General features: G+C 41.1%; 1 protein-coding gene across 1 annotated transcript in view; it reads right to left on the bottom strand.

Annotated features, from left to right (window-relative positions):
- Ptgr1 (prostaglandin reductase 1) overlaps positions 1 to 15,772 on the bottom strand; it is a 28,989-nt gene extending 13,217 nt beyond the window's left edge. The window contains exons 1-6 of the mRNA XM_047525863.1: positions 15,625 to 15,772; positions 13,418 to 13,533; positions 11,918 to 11,963; positions 10,559 to 10,615; positions 6,032 to 6,199; positions 1,150 to 1,267 (exon numbers count right to left, since the gene is read on the bottom strand). Of these exons, the coding sequence (XP_047381819.1) occupies positions 1,150 to 1,267; positions 6,032 to 6,199; positions 10,559 to 10,615; positions 11,918 to 11,963; positions 13,418 to 13,523 (495 nt within the window). The 5' untranslated portion in view covers positions 13,524 to 13,533; positions 15,625 to 15,772. The remainder of the gene's footprint in view (positions 1 to 1,149; positions 1,268 to 6,031; positions 6,200 to 10,558; positions 10,616 to 11,917; positions 11,964 to 13,417; positions 13,534 to 15,624) is intronic.
- Positions 15,773 to 23,737: the final 7,965 nt, after the last annotated feature.

Below are 23,737 nucleotides of genomic sequence, written 5' to 3'. Positions count from 1 at the left end.
TGGGGCCGGGGTGGGGAACAAAACTTTAAACTAACCTCATCTATAAACATTCCCTCTAAAATGTTATTGAATCACAGCTGGGGTGTAGTTCAGTGGTAGAACATGTTCTTAGCATGCGTGAGGTCCTAGGTTCAACCCTCAGCACCAAAACCAAAAAGTTACCAAGTTAACTCAAAAGTATAAATGTATAATATATCATATGTAAATAAAACTTATTCTGTAAATGCTAAAATGGTTCCATATTGGAAAATTAGTAAAACTCACTCTGCAAAATTAATGTGATAAATGCTAAAAGGGCATTTATAAAACTCAACTTCTATTCTTATTTATTTACCTACTTATTTATTTATTTATTTATTTATTTTTAACCTACTTATTTAAATAAACAATTTCTGCCATCTCTAAGGCAGCCTCGTATTTATATTCCATGCCCCCATTAGCACTGGAAACCAGCCCTTATTCCCTGGCTGTTGGGTGTAACCCTGAACTCATCAGCATTCCATTTCCTCACCCCCTAGGAACTAGGTCCTGAGTCCTGCATCCCAGCCTCTGGCAAAGCTAGGTTAGCTAAACTTACGCAGCCTGGAACATTTCAACCCACAAATCCTGACAAGGTCCAAGCTGCCTATTGCCCTGTATACCATCATCAGATTGGATCCCTTGAGCAGAGACCTGCCCACATCAGGGTCAGAATTTCTGTGCCCTGAATGCCTTCCAGGAATTAGTTCCCAGGACAGGGCCCCAGGCTCACTGCCCATTTCTTGCTGGTGCAATAGACTGCAATGGGGCCACGTGGGTGATGACTCTTGTCTCGGCTGATCTCAAGCTCTTCTTTCTGTTGCAGGATGCAGTCATGAAAAAAGGAGGCTAAGCTGTGACCAAAGAATATCTAGTAAAAAAATAATTAGTGCTTACAAAATCCCACTCTGGCTGGAGGCCGCTCCTGACTTGATACTGCAATGTTATCAAATAATAACATTCAGCAAACACTGTTTTCCCCTCCCCCTACTTCTCAATCTCTAACTTCTAAGCAAGATCCACTGTCTATACAGTAAACTCCTTGAGGCCAGGGAAGGGCTCTGTGTTCACTGTCGCATTCCCAATGCGCTCTGTGGTCTTGGCTAAAAGTTACTGGAGGAAGACACTTACCTTGAGCTTGGCTATCTGCCCCACAACAGAGCCCACTGCTCCTGCCGCAGCATTAACTATCACTGTTTCTCCACCTTTCACACCACAGATGTCAAGCAGGCCAAAGTAGGCAGTTAGGCTAAGGAAAGAAAACAGGATATGTGAATAGATTTGTTCCTTTCCTTGTGGCTTTTTTATATAAACCCTGACGACCTTCTCAGCAGCCCAGTGCCATGGGGCCCAGTCAAAGACTAGAAATATAGGGAATGATCCTTGGTCCATCTTCTTCTCTACCCCCAGGTAAGAATCAAGATGATTTTAACTTGGAAGGGAATGGAGAATTGTCTGGAAAGGGACTACATCCTGTCCATGTTCAGGTCAAGTCTCAGGGGTGAAAGAAGACTGATTCTCCTTAAACTTCGGGATCCAAGAATGGAGAACTCATGCCTCGCCTCCATGTAAGTCCTAAGGAGATGGTGAGCTTCACAGAGAAGGCCTCTGGGTTAACATGGTGCCCTAGCTGCAGTGTGGGTACTATGCTGTGATAGGCATGAGAGGCTCAAAGACAGCATCCTAAGTTTTCCATAGCTCCAAAGAGGTATGGAAGAACTTCTGAATTTCCCCATGTCACCTCAAGGGGTATGTGAAGTTAGCTTGCCAAGAAAGAACTACTGGACCTACAGAGATGCAGTGTAGATAGTAATGGTGGGACATGGGTGAAGACACCACCACACCTCAGTGGATTGAAGCTGGAAGGGGATTGGATTGAAGACTTTGAGAGGGAACCAGCATAAGGCCAACACAGATCAAGATCAAGAAGCTATCCCCATGATGCCAGTAAGAAATCACTGAAGTTTTCTTTTACTAAACCAGCCAAATTGAGGGCTTGAGAAAGATATGCAGTTTCATTATAGAAAATTTTTAAGTTGTATTTTTGCATCCTTAGTCTGTGCCAAAGAATTAGATTACATAGAGGGAAACGAGAGGGAGGGGGTATGAAAAATGGTGGAATGAGACAGACATCATTACCCTGTGTACATGTATGATTACACGAATGGTATGAATGTACATCATGCACAACCATAGAAAAGAAATGATGTACTCTATTTGTGTACAATAAATCAAAATGCACTCTGTAAAAAAAAAAAAAAAATCTATAAGATTCCATTTCTTGATCTGGCTGGAAACCTCATAAGTGTGATGTGTTAAAATTCATTAAATTATATAGATTTATTAAAAAATGCAAAGAATTTCATTTAGAAATTCTGTATTAAGCACCTACTGACATGTTAATTAAAAATTTTGATGCTACCCATGAAAAATTTTTAAAAAAAAGAAATTGATATGCATTATGGTGACTGTTCAGTGACCTGCAGAATTTCAGACAAATTCACCTGGAGTTATTTCTGTATAAAACAGAACCTACATGTTAGCATAACTTTGTTTTATTCAGCCTTTGCTTATATTTGGGGCCCATGACAGTTGGACCCTTAAGGGGAAGACAGTGACAGGCACAGGAAATATTTTTTTTCTGAGGATTCAAATACATTTCAGATATGATGTGTATCTTCAATGTTCCTCAGAAGACCAATGTTTGGTCAATGACAGACTGCATATACAATAGTGGTCTGTAAGATTACATGCCTAGTGACACTGCAGCTAACTTAGTTTGTGGAAATATAATCTCTGGTTCACCTAATGATGAAAGCAACTAATGACTGACTTCTCAGATCATATCCCTATCATTAAGCCATGAATGGTTGTGCTTGAGGTTCCTTTAACCCCATGTTTTTCAATAGATGGATTGAATATCACCTACCTACCTCAGCATTACCTGCAGTGTTTGTTAAAATTTTAAATTCTGAAGTTCTATCCTAGATCCACTGATTGAGAAATACTAGGCCGTGGAAATTTAAATTTTAACAAGAGCCCAGGTAACTTACGAATTCTAGTAACTGAGAACCACTGCCTAATGAATGCTGATACCAGAGTTTTCTGGGCAAATTAGCTTAGTCCCCAAAGAGAAGCAGAGGATACATTTGCTGATTGTGTCATTATACCCATGGCACCCAGCATCTGGCATCTCTGAATCCACCTTCTTGGTATTTCCAGTCCACTTATGCATTGACCTAAGATATACAAGGCCTTTTCCTAGCTTTATTTCCTTTTGAAAATAAAATGGAGATAAGATGGAGACATCAATAAAAAAATGAATTTCTAGGCAAAATTAAAGGTGAACTTTGGACAAAGGGGGACTTAACAGAAGAACAGCCTGGAGAGTAAAACGTAGTTTGTATCTGAAATGTTCCTCAAGGCCCATGTGTTAAGGCTCATTCCCGAGTTGGTAGGCACTATTGAGAGGTGGCAGAAGCTTTAGGAAGTGGGCCCTTGGGGGAAGTCTTCAGTCACTGGGCGTATGTTTTGAAGGGGACAGTAGAACCCTGGTCTCTTTCTCTCTCTCTCTTTCACTAACTGGCCAACGGGTGAGTGGTTTTGTTCTATCATGTACTGCTGCCATTATGTGCTGCCTCACCACAGGCCCAAAAGCAACAGAAACAATCTGTCATGGACAGGTATCTCTAAAATCATGAACCAAAATAAAACTTTTCTCTTTATAAGTTGGTTATTTTAGGCATTTTGTTATAGTGATGGAAAGCTGACTAAGGAATGGAGATAAGATGGAGTAGTCAGCTATAAAGAAATCCTAAGGGGGAAATTAAGGTGCACTTTAGACTAAGATTGGACAACAACAACATGATGACAAAACACATGGGGTCTTTCAACTAAATTGAAGGGAATGACACAAAACTCAGTGGGAGGGATGTTAAATCTGTGGAGTGTGGGTGCTGAAATACACTGATTTCAAAGTTTAACATCATTTATAGTTATTAGCAATGGTCCCAGCATTCTTAAAAATTGACCTATCTCATTGGTAAGTGATCCACAATGGCAGGGAGTCTCAATGAGTGGGTGACATGTGGCTACAGAATGCTTAGAAACAGGCATGATGTAACTTTTCCCCTCAATCACTGAGAACCACTGGTAGAAAGTTGATTGAAGGGGCTGGGGAGATAGCTCAGTCGGTAGAGTGCTTGCCTTGTAAGCACAAGGCCCTGGGTTCAATCCCCAGCACCCCCCCCAAAAAAAAAAAATGTTGATTGAAGAGAGTAGAAGTGCATTCCTAAGAGATGTGGAAGAGATGAATAAGAAATACACGCAGATTCTCTTTGAGGAGTCAAGATCTCATTTTAGCTTACAAATAACTTTCTCCCCTGCTAAGTCAGCGGGGGACGTGCTCCCAAGTTTCCTCAGGTCTACCTTCACCTCTGTTCTCCTCCACCAGACTCACAGTGCAGCGAGAAGGATGGGTGAGAAGACAGGGCAGGAGGAAGAGCTGTCACTGGCAGAGGTTGAAGGGCAGGCAGGAAAACCAGGACGTGCTATAATTCTGGTTAATGTCCACTAATGGAAAGTGAGAAGGTATTAAGCAGTCTCTAAGTTCATTCTTTTCGCAGTGGTGACTCCGAGCTCAAATTCTAACTGGAATGTGAACTTGGGATATATGGAAGTTGTTTTTGTAACAGGCCGATTTGGGGGCATATAGTTCCATTTCATTCTTTAGAAGCCCTTCAAAGAAGGAGAGGGGAGAGGGGGAAAGAAAAGATCACACCACTTAGAGAAAAGAAAGAAGTGAATTCCAGGCTGGAAAGGTTTAGGGACACTAAAGGCAATGACCCTGCTTCTCCAGGGCATGAGAGGAAACCTCAAGGTTCAAAGTTCAGCGGGGAACTAGAGTCTTCCTGAGGATACAGCCAGGAGCCAGGCTGAGTGACTGAACAATGCTGTCATTCATCTCACCTAACTAAACCTCAGAGCCTGTTATGCCCCAGGAAACAGATGCATACAGAGAGAGGTGAGGAGGAAGCAGACTGCAGAAAAGCCAGGTTGACTGAACTCCCTTTCCCTTTTAAACTCTGACTAAAGGCAGAGATGAGTGGCTGATGCTAAGAGCCTCCCAGGGCCAGGAGGAGCTGGTTCCTTTGTGTTGCCATTTTGCCGCTGCTGGAGGGGCTCACTCACTGTTGCTTCTCACCGGAGCTTCCTCTACACCTGGGAGGCGGCCTGATTCCCATTGCTTTCCTTCAGCATCGAGGCTGATTCCAGCCCACCCTTTCCTTCTCTTTATTTATTTATTTGTATTTGACAAGGGAAAATTGTGTGTGTGTGTATATGTATATATGTGTGTATGTGTGTGTGTGTGTATGGTACATGTTGTTTTGAAACATATATATGAAAGACTAAATCAAGCTAATTAACATACACATTATCTCACATAGAAAGACCATTTTACATCTCCCTTCTTAGCAATTTTCAAGTATACCATATATTGTTAACTATAGGCACTATATTGTATATCTCTTGAACTCATGTCTCCTTCTAACTGAAATTTTGTACCTTTTGATAAGCATTTCCCCAGGTCCCTAGCCCCTCAGCCCCTGCTAACTACCATTCTCCTGTCTGCTGAGTTCAACTTTTTTAGATTCTACATATAAGTGAGATCATGTAGTATTTGTCCTTCTCTGCCTGGATTATTTTGTTTAATGTCTTTCAGGTTTGTCCATATTGTCATAAATGTCAGAAATTCCTTCTTTTTAAAGGCTATATAGTACTTGATTGTGTATATATCTATCCATCCATTCATCTATCCATTCTTTGTCCTTTCATTCTACTGATCAACTCTTAGATAGATCTCCTTCCCTTCTTTGTCCAACCATCTTTTCTAATCAGCCACTAGGCCTATAATGCCTCAAGTCTCTTTTTGTGGACCAAGTTCTGGACAAACCAACTTGGAAAACCAGAGGGTCAGGCATTCAAACAAATGAAAAATACCCATGAAACTCACCCTGGCATACCGACTGTCCCCAGAGCCAAAGAAAGTGGTAATGAATCTGGCCATTCTGCAGGCAGCTTTTCCAGTCTTTTCCCATCAGAAATGGAGTGTGATGTCCAGCCAGAAAAAGTCACTACAATAGTTCCTATTGGGAAGGCTGAGTTTTTACTTTCTATAACTCTGAAAGACAAAGCACATTAAGATGTGTGACACCTCTCCCCTTTTGTGGGGGTCGGGAAGCTGCGAGGTTAGTCTTGTTAGTGCTCAGGACAGGACGCTGAGGCTGCCTTTCCATGACTGGTATCCTGTCACCTCTTCATGGTTACCCCTAACCATTGCACAGGGTCGTACAGAGAAGTCCATCCCTGCCTCGCCTACTCCTCTCCTTTTTAAGCAAGAAGCCTCCTTCCCTGGCTCCAGGTGGCTAGGACAGCAGCCTCCTCTCCTCTTCAGGGGCTAGCCTTTACCTTTGGCCCTCCCTTCTCCTGGATGCTTCCCTCTCTGGTCTCTGCTTCCTCGGGTGCGCATGCTCACTCTGTCACCGCATCAGCCCCTCCGCCTCTTCCCACCTTCCTCCCTCTGGCTGCTCTTGCAGCCCATCCCCCTCACTTCCCATTTACAATAACCTGCTGCAAACTGCCTTCCGCCCCACTGCTCCACGATGGTCTCCTCAACGTCCTGGTTGCAAAATCCAGTGCCTAGTCTTTAAGCACTACCTGATTTTACCTTTGTACGCCAATCAACACCGAAGCTCCCCACAAACGCTTCCCCTGTGGTTGTGCAGGACACGGGCTGCTCCTGGCTTTTCTGCCTCCCTCTCCAAGCTGCCCCATTTCTGTCTCATTTACAGATTCCCTTTCTTTTATTTTCTCCCACTTTGATTATTCTTTACTTTCTTTCCCCATATCATAAAGTTATATGACACATTTTATTCTAGAAAATGTAAAATAGGTAAAATAAAAATATTATTCATAATACCACAAACACAAAGATAATTGCTAATATTTTGGTGTATTTTATGGAAATCTTAATGACATATTTTAAGATGTATATACACATATTTACACTTTTTTTTTTTTTTTTTTTTTTGTACCCGGGATTGAGCCCAGGGTTTTTTGTTTTGTTTTGTTTTGTTTTTGTTTTTTACTACTACACTACATCCCCAGCCCTTTTTATTTTTACTTTGAGACAGATTCTTGCTACATTGCTTAGGTCCTCGCTAAGCTGCTGAGGCTGGCCCCGAACTTGCAATCCTTCAACTTCAGCCTCATGAATTGCTGGGATTACAGGTTTGTCACTGTGCTCAGATGAAATAATGTTTGTAACCAAATTTTACTGTCAACATTACATTAGTCTATATAATTTTTACTTTTTTCCACGTCAGTTAGCATCTTTAAAAAGACACTATAACAAGCAGCAGACAGTGGTGTATGCCTGTAATCTCATGACTTGGGAGGCTAACGCAGGAGGGTCACAAGTTTGAGGTCAACTTCAGTAACTTAGGGAGACCCTGTCTCAAAAGGGATGGGGGTGTAGCTCAGTGATAATGTACCTTTGGGTTCAATCCCCAGCAACCCCACACACAAAAGCTATAATGAATTTAATTATTCCCCATGATTAGTTTATTCCCAGTATCCTTTCTAATGTAAATTACATTTTAATTAATATTTATAAATATGGACTTACTATTTCCTTAGACAACATTTTTACAAGTAAAATTACTAGGTCAAAGAGTATGAAAACATTTGTAACTCTTGATGCATGTTGCTAAATTGCTTTCTAGAAGATTGTGCCAATTTCTTGACTGATAATGTATCTCATTCATCAATAGCTATCATCCAATGAGTGGAAGTATCATCACTTCCATCTCCATTAATGGCTATTATGTTTTCAAAGTCCACCAATTCAGCAAACACAATACATGTTCATTCTTTGATTATTAACAAGAAATGTATAAAATCTATGGGAAGCCAGGTTCGGTGGCGTGTGCCTATAATCTCGGAAACTTGGGAGGCTGAAGCAGGAGGATTGCAAGTTTGAGGTTATCCTCAGCAACTTAACAAGTTCCTATGCAATTTAGTGAGATTCTGTTTCAAAATTTTTTAAAAAATTAAAAGGGAAGGGGATTTGGTTCCTGTGGTTAAATGCCTCTGGGTTCAATCCTCTGTACCTCCCCTCAAAACTGTGGGAAGAACCTTGCTACTGGGATATAAGACAAAATGGATTAATGGAAAAGCATATCCTGTGCTTGGAAAGAAAGACTATAAAGATGTCTGTTTCCTTTAAATCAATCTACAAGGTCATTGAAATATCAATAAAAATTCAAATAGGATTTCAACAAATGGATTATGCTAATTGGTTAGTCATTTAAGATACAAACACCTCACTCCTCATTCCAACATAAAAAGTAAATGACTAACAAATTTAAATGTAAAACAATTAAACTAGGGCTGGGGTTGTGGCTCAGTGGCAGAGTGCTTGCCTAGCATGTGTGAGGCACTGGGTTCAATTCTCAGCACCACATATGAATAAATAATATAAAAGTTCTTTGCCAATTAAAAAAAAAAGGAAGAAGAAAACCTTTAAAAAATTAAACAAAATATAGAAGAAACATGAATGAATATTTTAACAATTTTTTTTTTTTTTTTTTTTGCGGTGCTGGGGATTGAACCCAGTGCCTTTTACTTGTGAGGCAAGCACTCTACCAACTGAGCTATATCCCCAGCCCTTAATAATTTTTTGAAAAAGCTTTTCTAAGCATAATATGAAACAAAAAGGCCATAATTACAAATTTTTAAAAATTTAAATTATGATTGTATACTGTAGAAAGATAAAGAGACCCAATACTTGCAACACTAATGCCCCTGACATACAGACAGTATTTGCAAATCAATAAAACAGATGAAGAGTCCTAAAGGAAACAGCACAGGACATAAATAACTCAGAGAAGAAAACTGATAATTAACTTCAAAATTAAGGTCAACATCACTAGTAACGAAAGAAATGCAACTAAACTAAACTAAACATGAAGTATCAAAAATTGGGGTTGGAGTTGTAACTCGTGGTAGAACACTTTTCTAGCACATGTGAGGCACTGGGTTAGATCCTTAGCAACACAAAAATAAATAAAGGTATTGTATCCATCTACAACTAAAAAAAATATTTTGGGAAAAAAAGTATCAACAAATCCATCTCAGATTGCCAACACCAACGGAAGGGACTCAGAATATATCTCAATGGTGGAGTGCTTGCCTAGCATGCACAAGGTCCTGGGTTCAATTCCCAGGGCAGCACAATAACCAAAAACAAAAATAGAAACAAAACCCAAAAACGAACAAACAAGAACAACAACAACAACAAAAACAAACAAGAAAACACTAAGATGAAATGGAAAAGAATGGGCATAGATTTAAGGAAAGAGGTTCTTTAATACTGCTGGTGGGGATAGACACTCAGACCATCTCCTCTCCCCACCCCCCCAGTACTGGGATTGAACCCAGGACCTGTGTATGCTAGGCAGCCATTCTCCCACTGACCTATATCCCCAGCCCTTGGTATTCTATTTTTTAAAAAAGTGTTTTTTTTTTTTTTTTTAATCATTGATGAACCTTTATTTTATTCATTTATATGCAATGCTGAGAATCAAATCCACTGCCTCACACATGTGAGGCAAGTGCTCTACCACTGAGCCATGACCCCAGCTGTGTATTCTATTTTGAAATAGGGTCCCCCTAACTTACCCGGATGGCCTCAAATTTGCAATCCTCCTGCCTCGGCAACCCCAGAAGCTGGGATTACAAGAGTGCACCACCACGTCCAGACTCATACTATCTTTTGGAAGGACATTTGTCATGGTCTTTTCAATTAAAAATATGTATCTACTTTGAGCTAGAATTTATATTTCTGGGAATTTAATGTAAGTCATTCTCATTCAGGTGAACAAAGAATACACAGATATCCGAAGATAAATACAAGTTCTCCAAAGAATTATTTGTAGTAGAAGCAACAATTATCAGTAGATTTGATAAATGTCAGAATATAATGGAAAAATTTACAACTTCAATAAAGGTAGATTATATATTTATATACTGTCAACAAAAGGTATCTGTGACATATTAAATAAGAAAAAAAGCAATTTGTTGAATGGCATTTATTCCCACTTACAACTATATAAAAGTATGTGCACTAAATAATTTTTAAAATAACAATACATTAACAACAGACTCTAATGTTCAGAGGGAATTTTAGTTTCGAGATTAAATTTTGGTTTTATTTGAAGTTTTACAATAATTACGAACTGGATGAATACTTTTGTTTAAAAAAGTAATTCAAAGTGCAGAGTGAGGCAAGATGACAATTTCACATCTTCCCTCCCTCTCAGTTGGTCAGGAAGTGGGCAGAATCTCCCAAGTTGCTTCTAAAATCAAAAAGCGAGTGAACCACACAGGCTGAAGCAGGCTCAATGGACAGAGACAGGACCCAGCAGGAGGTCAAGAGGAGGCGTATTTCCCAAGCACTGGGACAAATGGAGATAATTACCTGGCCACTTGTTCCCCCATCATCACATCGCCTTCCTTCAACTTTTTGGACGCCACTCTGAAAAAAATAAAATTCCATTCTTAGTACTTAAGAGCATCTGGGGAAAACGGTCTTGAATTTCAAGCCAAATGAACAAACCACTGGGGAAGTATGTGCAGAAACGAAACCCAGATACAATCAGGTGAAGCAGTTAGGGGTGGTTCTGCTCTGTGACCCCCAGGATGCACTCCAGCAGTAGCTTTCTGTGACTGGACAGAAACTGTGACTTTCAAAGTACTCGGTATTTTAGGTAGGGATGCTAGTTAACATTTTAAACTGCATTTTACATTTGAGATTTTAATCTTTTTTTTTTTTTTTTTTTTTTTTTTGCGGTGCTGGGGATTGAACCCAGGGCCTTGTGCTTGCGAGGCAAGCACTCTACCAACTGAGCTATCTCCCCAGCCCTGAGATTTTAATCTTTATCAATAGGCTATGGATTTATTTATTTATTTATTTATTCATTTATATTTCTGGTATTGAGAATTGAATCCAGGGGCACTTTACTACTGCTACATCCCCAGCCCTTTTTATTTTTTACTTTGAGACAGGGACTCACTAAGTTGCTGAGGCTGGCCTCAAACTTGTGATTCTCGGGCTGGGGATATAGCTCAGTTGGTTGAGTGCTTGCCTTGCACAAGGCCCTGGGTTCAAATCTCCAGTACCGCAAAAAAAAAAAAAAAAAAAAAAAAAAAAATTGTGATTCTCCTGCCTCCACCTCCTGAGTTGCTGGGATTACAGGCATGCACCACCATGCTCAGCATGAAAAAAAATATATTTAAATGAAGGAGAATACATTACTTATCTAGGCAAAAATTACTGGGCATTCATTACCTCAAAAGCTTTTTATTCCCTGCTTCCTTGAGTCGTTTACTAGTATATAAATTTGAGTCAATTATAGATTACCTGAATTAAAACAACACAGGTCAACGAAGGCAAGAATATCTGGCTTTAGTCTCAGCAACTTCTGGGAAATTATTTCATCTTAGCAACTTCTGCCCAAATTATTTCCCAAAATGAAATGGATGAGTTTGGGGTTAGCATGTTTTTTCTTTTCAATTTTTTTTCCAGAAGCAATTCTGGTGAATAATAAAAGGCAAACTGTGCAGAGTAGGTAGAAGATGATCATAAAAGAAAGAAAGCATGGTAATCCCTCATCGCACCTCTCAGATGAGCACCAGTGTATCCATCACTGAAATAACACTGGGAGAAACGTGGAAATGACAGCATTTTGAGTCAGGTGGCTATTTTAAAAGGTGCATTTCAGTCATTCAGAATAGGGTCCAACACACAGCATAAGAATTTTTAGAAGGAAGATAATACCTCATGTAAGGATCCACAGAGAGGAACAAAGCTTCAAGCAGGACCTCTACAAAATAAAATATTCCACAGGCAGTTAGAAACTCAAGGCCTGGTGCCCATGCTGTTTGGGGCATTCTGAATAAATGCAGATAATTTTTCTGCCTCAGGGTTGCCCCCTCTTCTGTGCTTCCCCACCACTTTGGGGATCAAATCCAGAGCCTTCTGCAAGCTAGGCAAGTGCTCTACCACTAAGCTCCACCCTCGTCTGTGCTTTCTACTGAAGAGACAAGAAGGGGTCTCATGTTTGGCCCAGCCTAGTTGATGATGATGGTGATGGTGACGATAACAATGATGATGGTGACAACGTGGTTATTTACTCAGCACTCACTCCTTGCTTTATAGGGATTATTTCATTTGATATTCTCGACTATTGTCTCTGTTTTATTTAAGGTTAAGTAACTTGCCCAGGGCCTTATCTGTAACCACTATGCTACAGTGCTCACATAGGATTTTATTACCTGTCCCAATTATCATGAGAGAATGTGTATTGTGCTGGAATCACCCTCATGCACGATTCCTGGAATTCTGCATCTGAGTCCTGGCCATCACAACTTAACTGGGACAGGTAACTCTGTCATGCTACTTGATTGCATCCTCTTTTCTCAAAAACTTACCTACCTATAAACACTCCTTAGAGCCATCTCTTAATCCATGCTCTGCACAGAGCTGCTGGCAGTGCCCACCACTGTCATCATCAGGCTCACCGGAGAGGACATCCTCCCCATAGTCTGTCAGAGCCACGAAGAGCAATGCACCCAAGAATGAGTTTCAATTATTAAAGAAAACTGAGGGATCCTCCAACATGACATCGAGACTTCATATATAAGACCCCAAAAAGGCCTTTGTGGCAGATTGCAAAATGGCTACAAATACCTCCTTACTCTTTTGTGCTGGCCTTCTGGCCACTCTTCCCATCAGGAAATCTATTTCGAGGGACTGAGAATATAGCTTAGTGGTAGAGTGCTTGTGTAATGAATGCCCTGGGTTTGATCTCTAGCACCACAAACAAACATAAACATGAAAAAGAATTCATTTCCCACCCCTTGAATTTGGTCTTGGCTACGTAACTTACTTTGACCAGTGGGATATTAGCAACCAAGATATAAGTAGGGGCTTGAAAAGCAACTGCATGCTGAAATTTTGCCAAATTCAGCTACTCTAGTTCCACAAGACCACTGAAACAGAGATCCAACTAGCCTACTAGAAAGGCCTCAAAGAGGAGACATGAGGCCTGCACCCCAGCAGAAAGCCTGCTAACCATCAAACAAGAGCGAGAACCATCCTAAAATAACCACATAACCCAGATGAGGCCAACAGAATCACTCAGCTTAACTCAGCCCCAATTGCCAACCCTCAGAACTGTGAATTAATAATTATTACTTGGCATCACTGAGGTTTGGGGTAGTTTGTTATGCAGCAAAGCCTAACTGATACAACCAAAATCTTAGAAGTCTGACTTACCTCCATTTTTTAAGGGTGGGAGCTCAGCAGTCTTCAACTCAAAGTCACTATTAGTAGGGTGGCCCTTGAAGTGCTGCTTCAGTGTCCAGCTCTTAGCAAGAACCATCCTGAAGCTCCTAGAACAAAGTAAATATGTAGTCAGCTCCCATTAAGTGACTGGATTCTTACAGTTCCCTAGCCATTGCACTGAGGCCAGACAGCACAACCACACATATTACTTCTCATATTATCAGGTAACATCAGCCAAGTTTATTTACTGTTTCTGGTGTTGTGCTAAGCTTCATATATGTCATATATATATCATATATAACTTCATATATATACGATATCATTTTATCCCAAAAACTTCCCTATAAGACAGGCATTGTTATCATGGCCAGTGTACCTTAAAGAAACCTTCAAAGCAAGGAAAAATATAAACCAACACAGAGTTTTCCCAGGAACCACTAGGATGAGTTTCTCTAAGACAGTGACCACCTACTGGGCATGAAAATACTGCCAGTTTCTCACTTTTCATGAATTAAATCCTCAGAAAAAGCATCGAACACAAAACCAAATTGATTCACCTCTTTCAGATGGACAGAGCCATCGTCCTAAGGCAGTCTCAGGAACGCCTGCATGCCACTGGGGGGCGCCACCGCTATGCCCCATTTTCAGAATTTTCTTTAGTTTGGTTCCAATGGGGAAATCAAGGATTTGAGTTTAAACTTCCTCCACCCAAAAGCAAGAGGCAGTTAGACCTGCTCTGAGCTCTGGAGTCAGGCCTTTGGGCTCTGAACTAGCCTGCTTCACGTGGGAGCCACCCCTTCTCCGCGACAGACAACCAGACCAGCCTGTAGGGTTGGGGATCTCACTGGGTCTCCCTGCCAGGGCCGGGGAATGGAGACGCTGTAACCTGGAGGGGACGCTTCCGCTTTGCAGAGCGAGCGGTGAGGACGGTCCAGTCCGAAGCCCAACTCTGCCTTCATTTTGAACAAATTAACATTATTTGACAACTAATAATTGGTGGGGTACAGTGATATACTGAACCAAGCAAGAGAAACCATAAAGTGCTGAAACCCGGGATGTGATGTTTTGATATGTGTGATACAATGTACAGTGATTGAATCAAGCTAATTAGCATATCCCCCACTTCACTTACCTATCATTTTTATGGTGAAACATTCGAAATTTACTTAGTGATTTCGAAATATACATTATTAATTGACTATCATTAATTGCACCCTGCTGTGCAGCCGCCCTCGGAACTTACTCCTCCTATCTGGCCCTTTGTGACCTTTCACCAATAAGTCCTCAGGACCTCCCCAAGTCACTCCCAGACACTGGTAAACAACATTCTCTCTCCTTCTGAGTCCTCCGGTTTTTTGTTCATTTATTTTAATAATTATTTATTTATTTATTTTTGGCACCAGGGATTGAACCCAGGGGGCTTAACCATCAAGCCACATCCCTGGTCTTTTTTTTTTTTTTTTTTTTTTTTTTAATATTGTTTTAGTTGTCAGTGGATCTTTCATTTTATTTAAATGTGATGCTGAGTATCAAATCCAGGGCCTCACACATGCCAGGCAAGTTCTCTACCACTGAGCCACAACCCCAGCCCCTGTTTGTTTATTTTTAATTCCACAGTTTCTTGTCTTTCTTTACAAAAAGGCAATTGCTGGTAATTCTGAACTCGCCATAAGTCTAGAAAGCGCCCCCTGGAAAGAGCCTGGCCACAGAAGCAGGCGCGCTGGGAGGAAAAAGGCCTGGTTCGTACCAGGGGTGCGGGGTGCGGGGTGCGGGGTGCGGGGTGCGGTGTGCGGTGTGCGGTGTGCGGTGTGCGGTGTGCGGTGGATGCACCTCCCTGCAGGCTCGCATCCTGCTGCTTCTCGTTCACACCTTCCCGGGTTTTGCAGTCCAGGAAGTTCCCTGACAGCCCCTTTCCAGTGCGTACGACTAAGGGGCACAAAGGAAATGCAGCCAGACTTTGCCCCTTCCTCCAGCACCTGTTCCGAACGCCCCCAAGAACCTGCCTGGACCTGAGGAATTGGGACCTCCGACTCTCCGACTCCCTCGTTTCCCCAAGTGCCAAGACCCCCAGATTACTCAGCACCAGGAGAGGAAAGGGTAAGCGCAAACGCTCAACAGGCGCGTCTCCGCAGGAAGAGAGGGTGGAGGACCGGCAGGAGAAGAAGTGGGAGAAAAGAGAAAGCAGGAAGCTTACTCACCAGACTCCGCAGAGTCCACTAGCTTGCGAAGACGCTACCAGGCACAGCTGGGAGCCCAGGACTTGAATTTATGGCGGCTGGCAAGGAAGGTGGGGCTTCTCCAGGGAGGAGCTATTTCTGGAAGCCGGAGACCTCTGGCCGGGAGAGGAACTCCAGGGGGAACTCGGGAACTGAGGGACGTGCGTGCACGCGCTCTTTTTTATTTTTGTTTTATTTTTCAGTTGTAGATGGACTCAACACCTCTATTTGTTTGTTTGTTTGTTTGTTTGTTTTCATGTGGTGCTGAGGCTGGAACCCAGTGCCTCACACGTGCTGGGCGAGTGCTCTGCCACTGAGCCACAACCAAGCGCTCTTGCTTCCAATAGTAGTAGCCCCGCACCGGAGCTCTGCCCAGGTGATTCTGTGCCTGCTGCTCCCGCGCCCTAGCCCGCGAAAAGATGCCGGGTGAGAGAAAAGCCCTGGCCTCCGCCGCTCAGGCAGGAAGGGCCCAAGGACAGGGGCTGTGAGCAGCCGCTGCAGCCGCCTCTGGCCCCCCGCAGTGCTGGCTCTGACGTCCCGCCCTTCTTCAGTCCGGCTCCTTGCCTACATTCCAGGCCTTCACTCCAGAGCCGCGGTGCGACCCCTGCCTGCCTGTCCCAGTGTGCCTGATGAATACCTGCTCAGCTTTCAAGAAAAGGGTTACCTCTTCCGTGTATCCTTCCCAGGCTATTCCAGATAGGAGTGAGCGCCTCTGCCTTTGAAGGGCCCCCAGTACACACCCACCACACCCCATAAGTGTAAGCATTTGACTTGGCCTTTCCCTGCCTCTAGGAGGAGAGATGGTCTAAGGCAGAGGTTGGGCACAAAGTCAACTCGCTGATCTTAGGAGTGCTCTGCTTGGAAACCTGGGTCTGCCACTTACTAGTGGCGTAGCTTTGATCCAGTTACTTCTTGCTTCAGTTCACCCATCTGTAAGATGGGGGTAAAACTAGTCCTTACCCCCAGAATAATTTTGAAAATTACATATGTCATAGCTGGGGGAGTGTAACTCATTGGTAGGGGACTTGCCTAACATGCATGAGGCCCTGGATTAGATATCTAGTGATAGGGGAGATGGGTGTTAAGAAAATTAAATAACTCTGGGAGGTTGAAGAAGGAAGACAACAAGTTCCAAACCAGCCTCACCAACTTAGGGAGACTCTGTCTCAAGATAAAAAAAATTAAAAAGGACTGGGTATGTTACTCAGTGGTAAAGTGCCCCTGGATTCAGTGCCCAATATAAAACAAAACAAAACAAACATCCCCCCAAAACAGAAAAAAATTAAATGTCTTTGCAAAAGAATAAACTGAGTCAAATATCAAGTGTTTAGATTAGTACAGGCGTGTGGTTAATATTCAGTAATCTCTAGATCCCAGTAACAGTCTTCTGACTTCTTCACAGGTGGTAAGTAAATCCCAGACAACCCATACCATAATCACATACTGTCAGACTGTAGCCCAGACTTTGCCAGTCATGTAATATAAATAAACCATGCAGGACTGGGGTTGTGGCTCGGTGATAAAGCCCCTGCCTAGCACGTGTGAGGTACTGGTTCCATCCTTAGCACCACATAAAAGTAAATAAACAAAATAAAGGTATTGTGTCCATCTACAACTAAAAAGGAAAAAAAAAATGCAAAGACAGTAAAGGAACTTTAAAAAACCCTCGCATGCACAAGGCCTTGGGTTCAATCCCCAGCACACCCCCCCCAAAAAAAAGAACTTTAAGAACTTTTTCTTACTATCCTCTGTTCCCCGCTCCTTGAAGTGACTGATGTTATTACTGCAGTGTTTACTCTTCACTCTCTTTCCACAATCATCAGAGAGGGCTTCCCTTTCCAGTTTTATAAAAATAGGATTTTTATTTTCTTTTTTTTTGTTGTTGTGCTGAGGATTGAACCCAGGTTCTTGTGCATGTGAGGCAAGCACTCTACCAACTGAGCTATATTGCCAGTCCTTTTTTTAAAAAAAAAAAATAGGATCTTTCTAAAGATGGTACTCTGCCTCTTTTTTTTTTCTGACTTAACATCATGGGACATCCCTCTAAATAAACAGACATAGATGTAGCTCATTACTTAAATAGCTCTCAGGTAATATTCCATAATTTGGGTTTACAGTAATTTATTCCCTAATGTTGTATTTTGCTTTGTCCCTGTCAACAATGCTCCAAATCAGTAGAGGAAAGGGACCAGGGGGTGGCAGGGGGAATGTGTTAAGGAGTGATGCTGGCCTAAGTATATTGTTATATTGTGTGCATGTACAAACATGTTACAATGAATCCCATCATTCTGTACAACTGTAATGCACCAATAAAAAATGTGAAAAGAAGAAAGCAAAAACAGTGCTCCAGGAAGCATCCAGTAAGGCCCTGTATGAAGGGCCTTAAAATTCTATACTTTTATTTCTATAGGCGAGATTCCCAAACATCAGATTATTGAGTCAAAAATATGTATTTTAATGTATTAGTTTGAATCAAATGACTCTGATCATATTCAATCCCATTGACCTAAAGAAACAGCAATTTCATAAGGTTAGCCCTTATGAAATGTTGCCAAATTATTTTCCAAAAATACTGTGACAAATTACATAGTACATTGCTACCAGCCATGTTTGAGAGTTCCTGTTAACTCAAGCTCACATCAGGAGTGAGGATGTTGTGTTTAACCTTTTGCCAATCCAGTGAACACAAATTAATTTATGACCTGGGTTACCTAAAACAATAATGTGTCCTTGAGCATAGGATTTGACTTCTTACCAGGATTTCAATTAACAAGGTGCTAAATGAAAGATTTAGAGCTCCAAGAGACAGAATTCCCAATTTTCCACATAAGATAGCATTAAGTGGTTTTCAGATGTTAGCTGTACAACTTTGTCAGTTTCACAGTCAAAGTGGTTTGTTGACTACAAAAGCTTTTCAATAGAAGAGTTGAAAGAAATCTGGGTGTTTCTGAGAGTGTATTTTGGTTTGATAGGGCTGCCATAACAAAATACTATAAGCTGGAGATTTAAACAACAGAAATTTATTTTCTCAAATTGTGGAGGCTGGAGTCCAGGATCAGGGTGTAGGTCTGGTTTCTCTTGAGGCCTCATTCCTTGGCTTATTGATAGTCACCTTCTCCCTATGTCCTCATATGACTTTTCTCTGTGTATCTCTGGTGTCTCTCTTCTTCTTTTTTTTTTTGGGGGGGGGGGTGCTGGGGATCAAACCCAGGGCCTTGTGCTTACAAGGCAAGCACTCTACCGACTGAGCTATCTCCCCAGCCCCTGGTGTCTCTCTTCTAATGAAGTCACCAGTCATATTGGATTACAGTCCAACCCAAAGGCCTCAGTTTAATTTAATCATCCTCTGAAGGCCCACTTTCAAATGCAGTCACATGGATTAGGACCCACTTATATGGCCTCATTTAACTTTAGTTGCCTCTTTAAAACCCTGTCTTCAAATATGGTTGCATTTTGAGGTACTAGGGATTGGGACTTTAACATATGAATTTTCTTTGGTGGCGGAGGGGGACACACAATTCAGCCTATACCTATAGGGTAGAATATGGTTAATACACTCTGTGGACTAGAATACAGCAATCAGAAGCACTGGGTTTGCTGTATATAAGCAACTTGCTTGGATCCTCAAAACACAATTCTGCAGTAAAAAAGAACAGAATGAGGTATATAAATTCCATTTCTATAAATTAAAGTATATGCCCACAATGCACCTTAAATAAGAACATTTAAAAAAAAAATAAAAAGAAACTACACACACATTAAACACATCACAATAATTACCATCAGTAAAAAGAAAAGAAATGGTGATTTTTTTAAATGCACATAAATTATCGAGAGGGAGAGAATTCAGCAGAACAATAGCAATAACAGCCATAAACTCTGAGTATGAAGAACTCAAACCTCTGCCCCCAAGGTCCAAAATCAAATATGAACAGTGAAGAAACTACAGCACCTCTCCCTCACCTTAACAGGCTAGACAATGAAATATTTGGTCATGGTTGAGCTACATGGACACAAAACAATTTGCCTACCTCTGACCCTTGGCCCAAGTGGTAACGTCCAATTGCAACATGTCTTTTCCCATTTGGGATTTCCTTTATTCCCTAACAAATGTTGCAAAGTAACCAACTTAGGTTTAATGGCAAAGAGCCAGATACGAAGTCTTCTTTAAAAATATTTTTTAGTTGTAGATGGACACAATATTTTTATTTTATTTATTTATTTTTATGTGGTGCTGAGGATTGAACCCAGTGCCTCACATGTGCTAGGCAAGCGCTCTACCACTGAGCCACAACCCCAACTCTGGATATGAAGAATTTTAAAAAGGTCTCATGCTTGGTATATCCAGTGGTGGACCATGCTGGTTGTCTGTCCACTATTCACTCTCCCTTTTGTCTTTACTACACAATACCCCACTTTTGTTTAGCATAGCAGTGTGCCAAGTTAAAGAACTCTACTCTCCAGTCTTTGCAGCTGAGGTTGTTACACAGTTCTGACCAATAAGACGTAAGTAGAAATGTAATAAACAGGAAAATTATTGTCTTCCTGATTAAAACAAAAAGGGAGATTTTTCTCTGCAAACATGCTTCTTTTTACCTTGTGTCCTTCTTCCTGCCTGGAATGTAGAGGTGCTGCTTGGTGGTGCAACACATTTCTTGTGTCCATGGAGAAGAAAGTCACCCACTGGAGATGGCAGTAAAGGAAGAGAAAAGTCATCTGGGTCAATGAGCAGTTGTGCCAGCCCTGAATTTTCTACTTTGGACTTCTTGTTCCATGAAAGGAAAAAAAAAAAAACAACTGCTTTTTAGACCACTGCAGCTTTGGTTTCTAGAACCACATACTGCAGGCCTGACCTAGGAATGGAACAGGTGTGACCTGTGCCACCACGTTTCTTGGGTAAGAATTTATCAAGTCCGTCTTTCCTCTAGATGAGAGAAGAACTATTTGGCAATTGATCAAGAAGCCACCTCTGCCTGTGAGGAGAGAATTTTCAAAGCTTACCTGGCACATATGGATTGGATTTTAGGGAAACAATCCCAGACCTCCAGCCCCAATACATTATTAAACTGAATTGGTGTAAAGATTGTGTTGTGGTTCAGATGTGTGGTGTCCCCTCAAAAAACTTGTGTGAGAATGAAGAATGATCAAAGATGAAATGATTAGGTCATAAAAGCTGTAACTGAATCTGTGGATTAATCCAAGTGGGTGGATTAAGTGGCTGGTAACTGTAGGCAGGTAGGGTGTGGCTAGAGGAAACAGGTCACTGGGGGTGTTACTTTTGGGTTTATATTTTATCTTCTGCTTCCTGACTGTCATGTCCCGAGCTGCTTTCCTCTGCCACACCCTTCTGCCCTGATGTTCTACCTCACCTTGGATCCATAGCTATAGAGTCAGCCAACCATGGACTGAACCTCTGAGCCATGAGCCAAAATAAATTTTTCCTATTCTAAGTTGTTCTTGCCAAGTCTTAGGGTCAGAGAGCCTAATGCAGATTGTGACATGGGATATGTAGTACTAGCAAGTAGCAAGGCCCTCAAACATCATTATTTTCCTCCCCACTTCCATATCTTGTTTTATTTTTATTTTTGGGGGGTGGCGGTACTGGGGATTGAACTCAGGGGCACTCAACCACTGAGCCACATCCCAGCCCTATTTTGTATTTTATTTAGAGACAGGGTCTCACTGAGTTGCTTAGCACTTTGCCATTGCTGAGGCTGGCTTTGAACTCGAGATCCTCCTGCCTCAGCCTCCCGAGCCACTGGGATTACAGGTGTGCGCCACCGCCCTGAGCTTGTTTTATATTTAACATTTAACAATATACTTATTCAATACCTATTAAGAACAAAGCATGTTTCAAGTATATCAGATAATCAAAACACTTTCTGCTTTTTGATATTGAAGGCACTAACAAAGCTGCAGGTGTGAAAAACTTCTGGAAAGTAAGTATTAGAGAAATAAAATGCCAGAAATACAGGCTGCCTCAAATATGTATCTGCTTGACATGAAATGGAAGGCATAGATAAGATCTGGCTACACATGTTCCAACAGGATCTCTCTACCAGTCATTATGACTCAGCCTTAATTATTGCAGCGAGTCAAGTCATGGTGATTAGGTTAAGTCATGGCTGATATATACTCATACACAGAATCACCATATAGAACAAAGGACAAAGGGGAAAGATTATCTTTGCTTTGCTCTGAGAAAGAAATCTTATTCAACTTCGTCTTCTGACATTAGGTTTCAAAGAACTCTGATCTAGCTCTCTGAGGGAACAATTCATTTAAAAGCAATAAGATCATGGAATTAATAAAAGAAGTCTTTGCATCAAATAATTCAGGCAATACAGATGTGCAGATTAAAAAGCAAAAGTCATTGTTAACCTGTTTGGTAGGAATTCTTCCTGGATGTCTATGACAATGCATTTAAAAACTAGGCAGGGGACTGGAGTTGTGGCTCCATGGTAGAACGCTTGCCTGGCATGTGTGAGGCCATGGGTTTGATCCTCAGCCACACATATAAATAAACAAATAAAATAAAAGATCCATTAACAACTGAAAAATATTTAAAAAAAAAAAAAAAAGCCAGACTCAATGGCACATACCTGTAATCTCAGTGAGAGGCTGAGACAGGAGAATTGCAAGTTCAAAGCCAGCCTCAGTAACTTAGAGAGGTCCTAACCAACTTAGTGACACCCTGTCTCAAAAAAAAAAAAAAAATTAAAAGGGCTGGGGATGGGACTCAGTGGTTAAGCACCCCTGTGTTCAATTCCTTGTACCAAAAAAAAAAAAAAAAAAAGAAAGAAAGAAAAAGAAAAAACCTAGACAGATGTATGTGTCCCCTTTTTTCTTCTTTACAACTTCCATTTCGCTGGTCTGGTGAGATGCTTATGATTTGTAATCTCAATCCTGCTAGTGACTAACTTTGTGATCTTGTTTAAGCTAAGTGGGGTTGAGATTGGAAACCTAGTTAGTCTGCTCCAACACCCTGCACTTTTCTCTGTTCCATTCTACCTTCCAATATAGGCAAGGTGGATGACTCTTGCAGGTAAGACAAACTTAGAGAAGGTCATAAATGTGGGATTTCTCCATGTTACTATCTGTATGTTATTTCTGATATGCAAATATGCTAAATGTCTCTTTCATCCTGGTTTTCCCTTTAGTCCCTCCTCCCACACTCCTATCCATTTGGCTAGTGTCTGATGTAATGCTCTTTCAGGGCATCTTTTTCCTCCTGATGGCCTAGGCTTGGGTTAGGCCATAGAGAGTACTAGAGGAACCTAAAACATGTTTTTCTATCAGTAAGCAAGAAAGTATGCAAAATAAAGTTTACAAAACATGATAGGAACAAAAAAGAATGGGGTCATGTCAAAAGGACACAAAAGACACCTTATAGGAACTTCTATTGGCCAAATCTAAGACAATTTGAACATCAAAATAAATAATGAAATTAAGATGTCAGCACCCACATAATTAGCAGTAATAGTTAATACATTGACTTATAAATAAATTACCATGGATTCATAAATGTAGAGATAAAGAAAAACTCTTCCTGACTGTTGAATGCCAACTACTGAAGATAGATGGAATGACTGAATTAAAATGTCACCATTTTGTAATCATTTTATTAATAATTGATTGAGGTAATCAATCATGGCAACTGATATTAGTAGGTAAAAGTTTGATGAGGAATAGAATATTTTCATAGTACATATTTACAAGTATAATGGATTATTCATTAAAAGGAGAAAAGGTCACTTTACGGTGTGCAAACCTTGGCAGACAAGTGACTAAGGCCAACATTGCCAATCATAAGATAAGTGGATATTGTCTCTACTTTATAATATTATGCCTGGAGAACACAACATTATTCTGTGATATCCTGATGGAAATGCATAAACTGGATTGAAACATGAGGAAGTAATAGACAAATTCAAATTGGGGGAACTTCTACAAATTAACTAACTTGTAATATAGTCTTTAAAAGTGTCAAGGTCATGGAAGTCAAAGAAAGACTGAGGAATTGTTCTAGATCAAAGGAGGCAAAAGAGACAGGGCAGCCAGATGGTCCTGAATTAGATTTGTAGTGGGTGGAAGG

The sequence above is a fragment of the Sciurus carolinensis genome, chromosome 14, assembly GCF_902686445.1.
Source record: "Sciurus carolinensis chromosome 14, mSciCar1.2, whole genome shotgun sequence".
In the NCBI taxonomy this organism is placed as follows: domain Eukaryota; kingdom Metazoa; phylum Chordata; class Mammalia; order Rodentia; family Sciuridae; genus Sciurus; species Sciurus carolinensis.
Note: the sequence above shows the minus strand (reverse complement) of the source record. Positions and strands in the feature narration are given on the sequence as shown.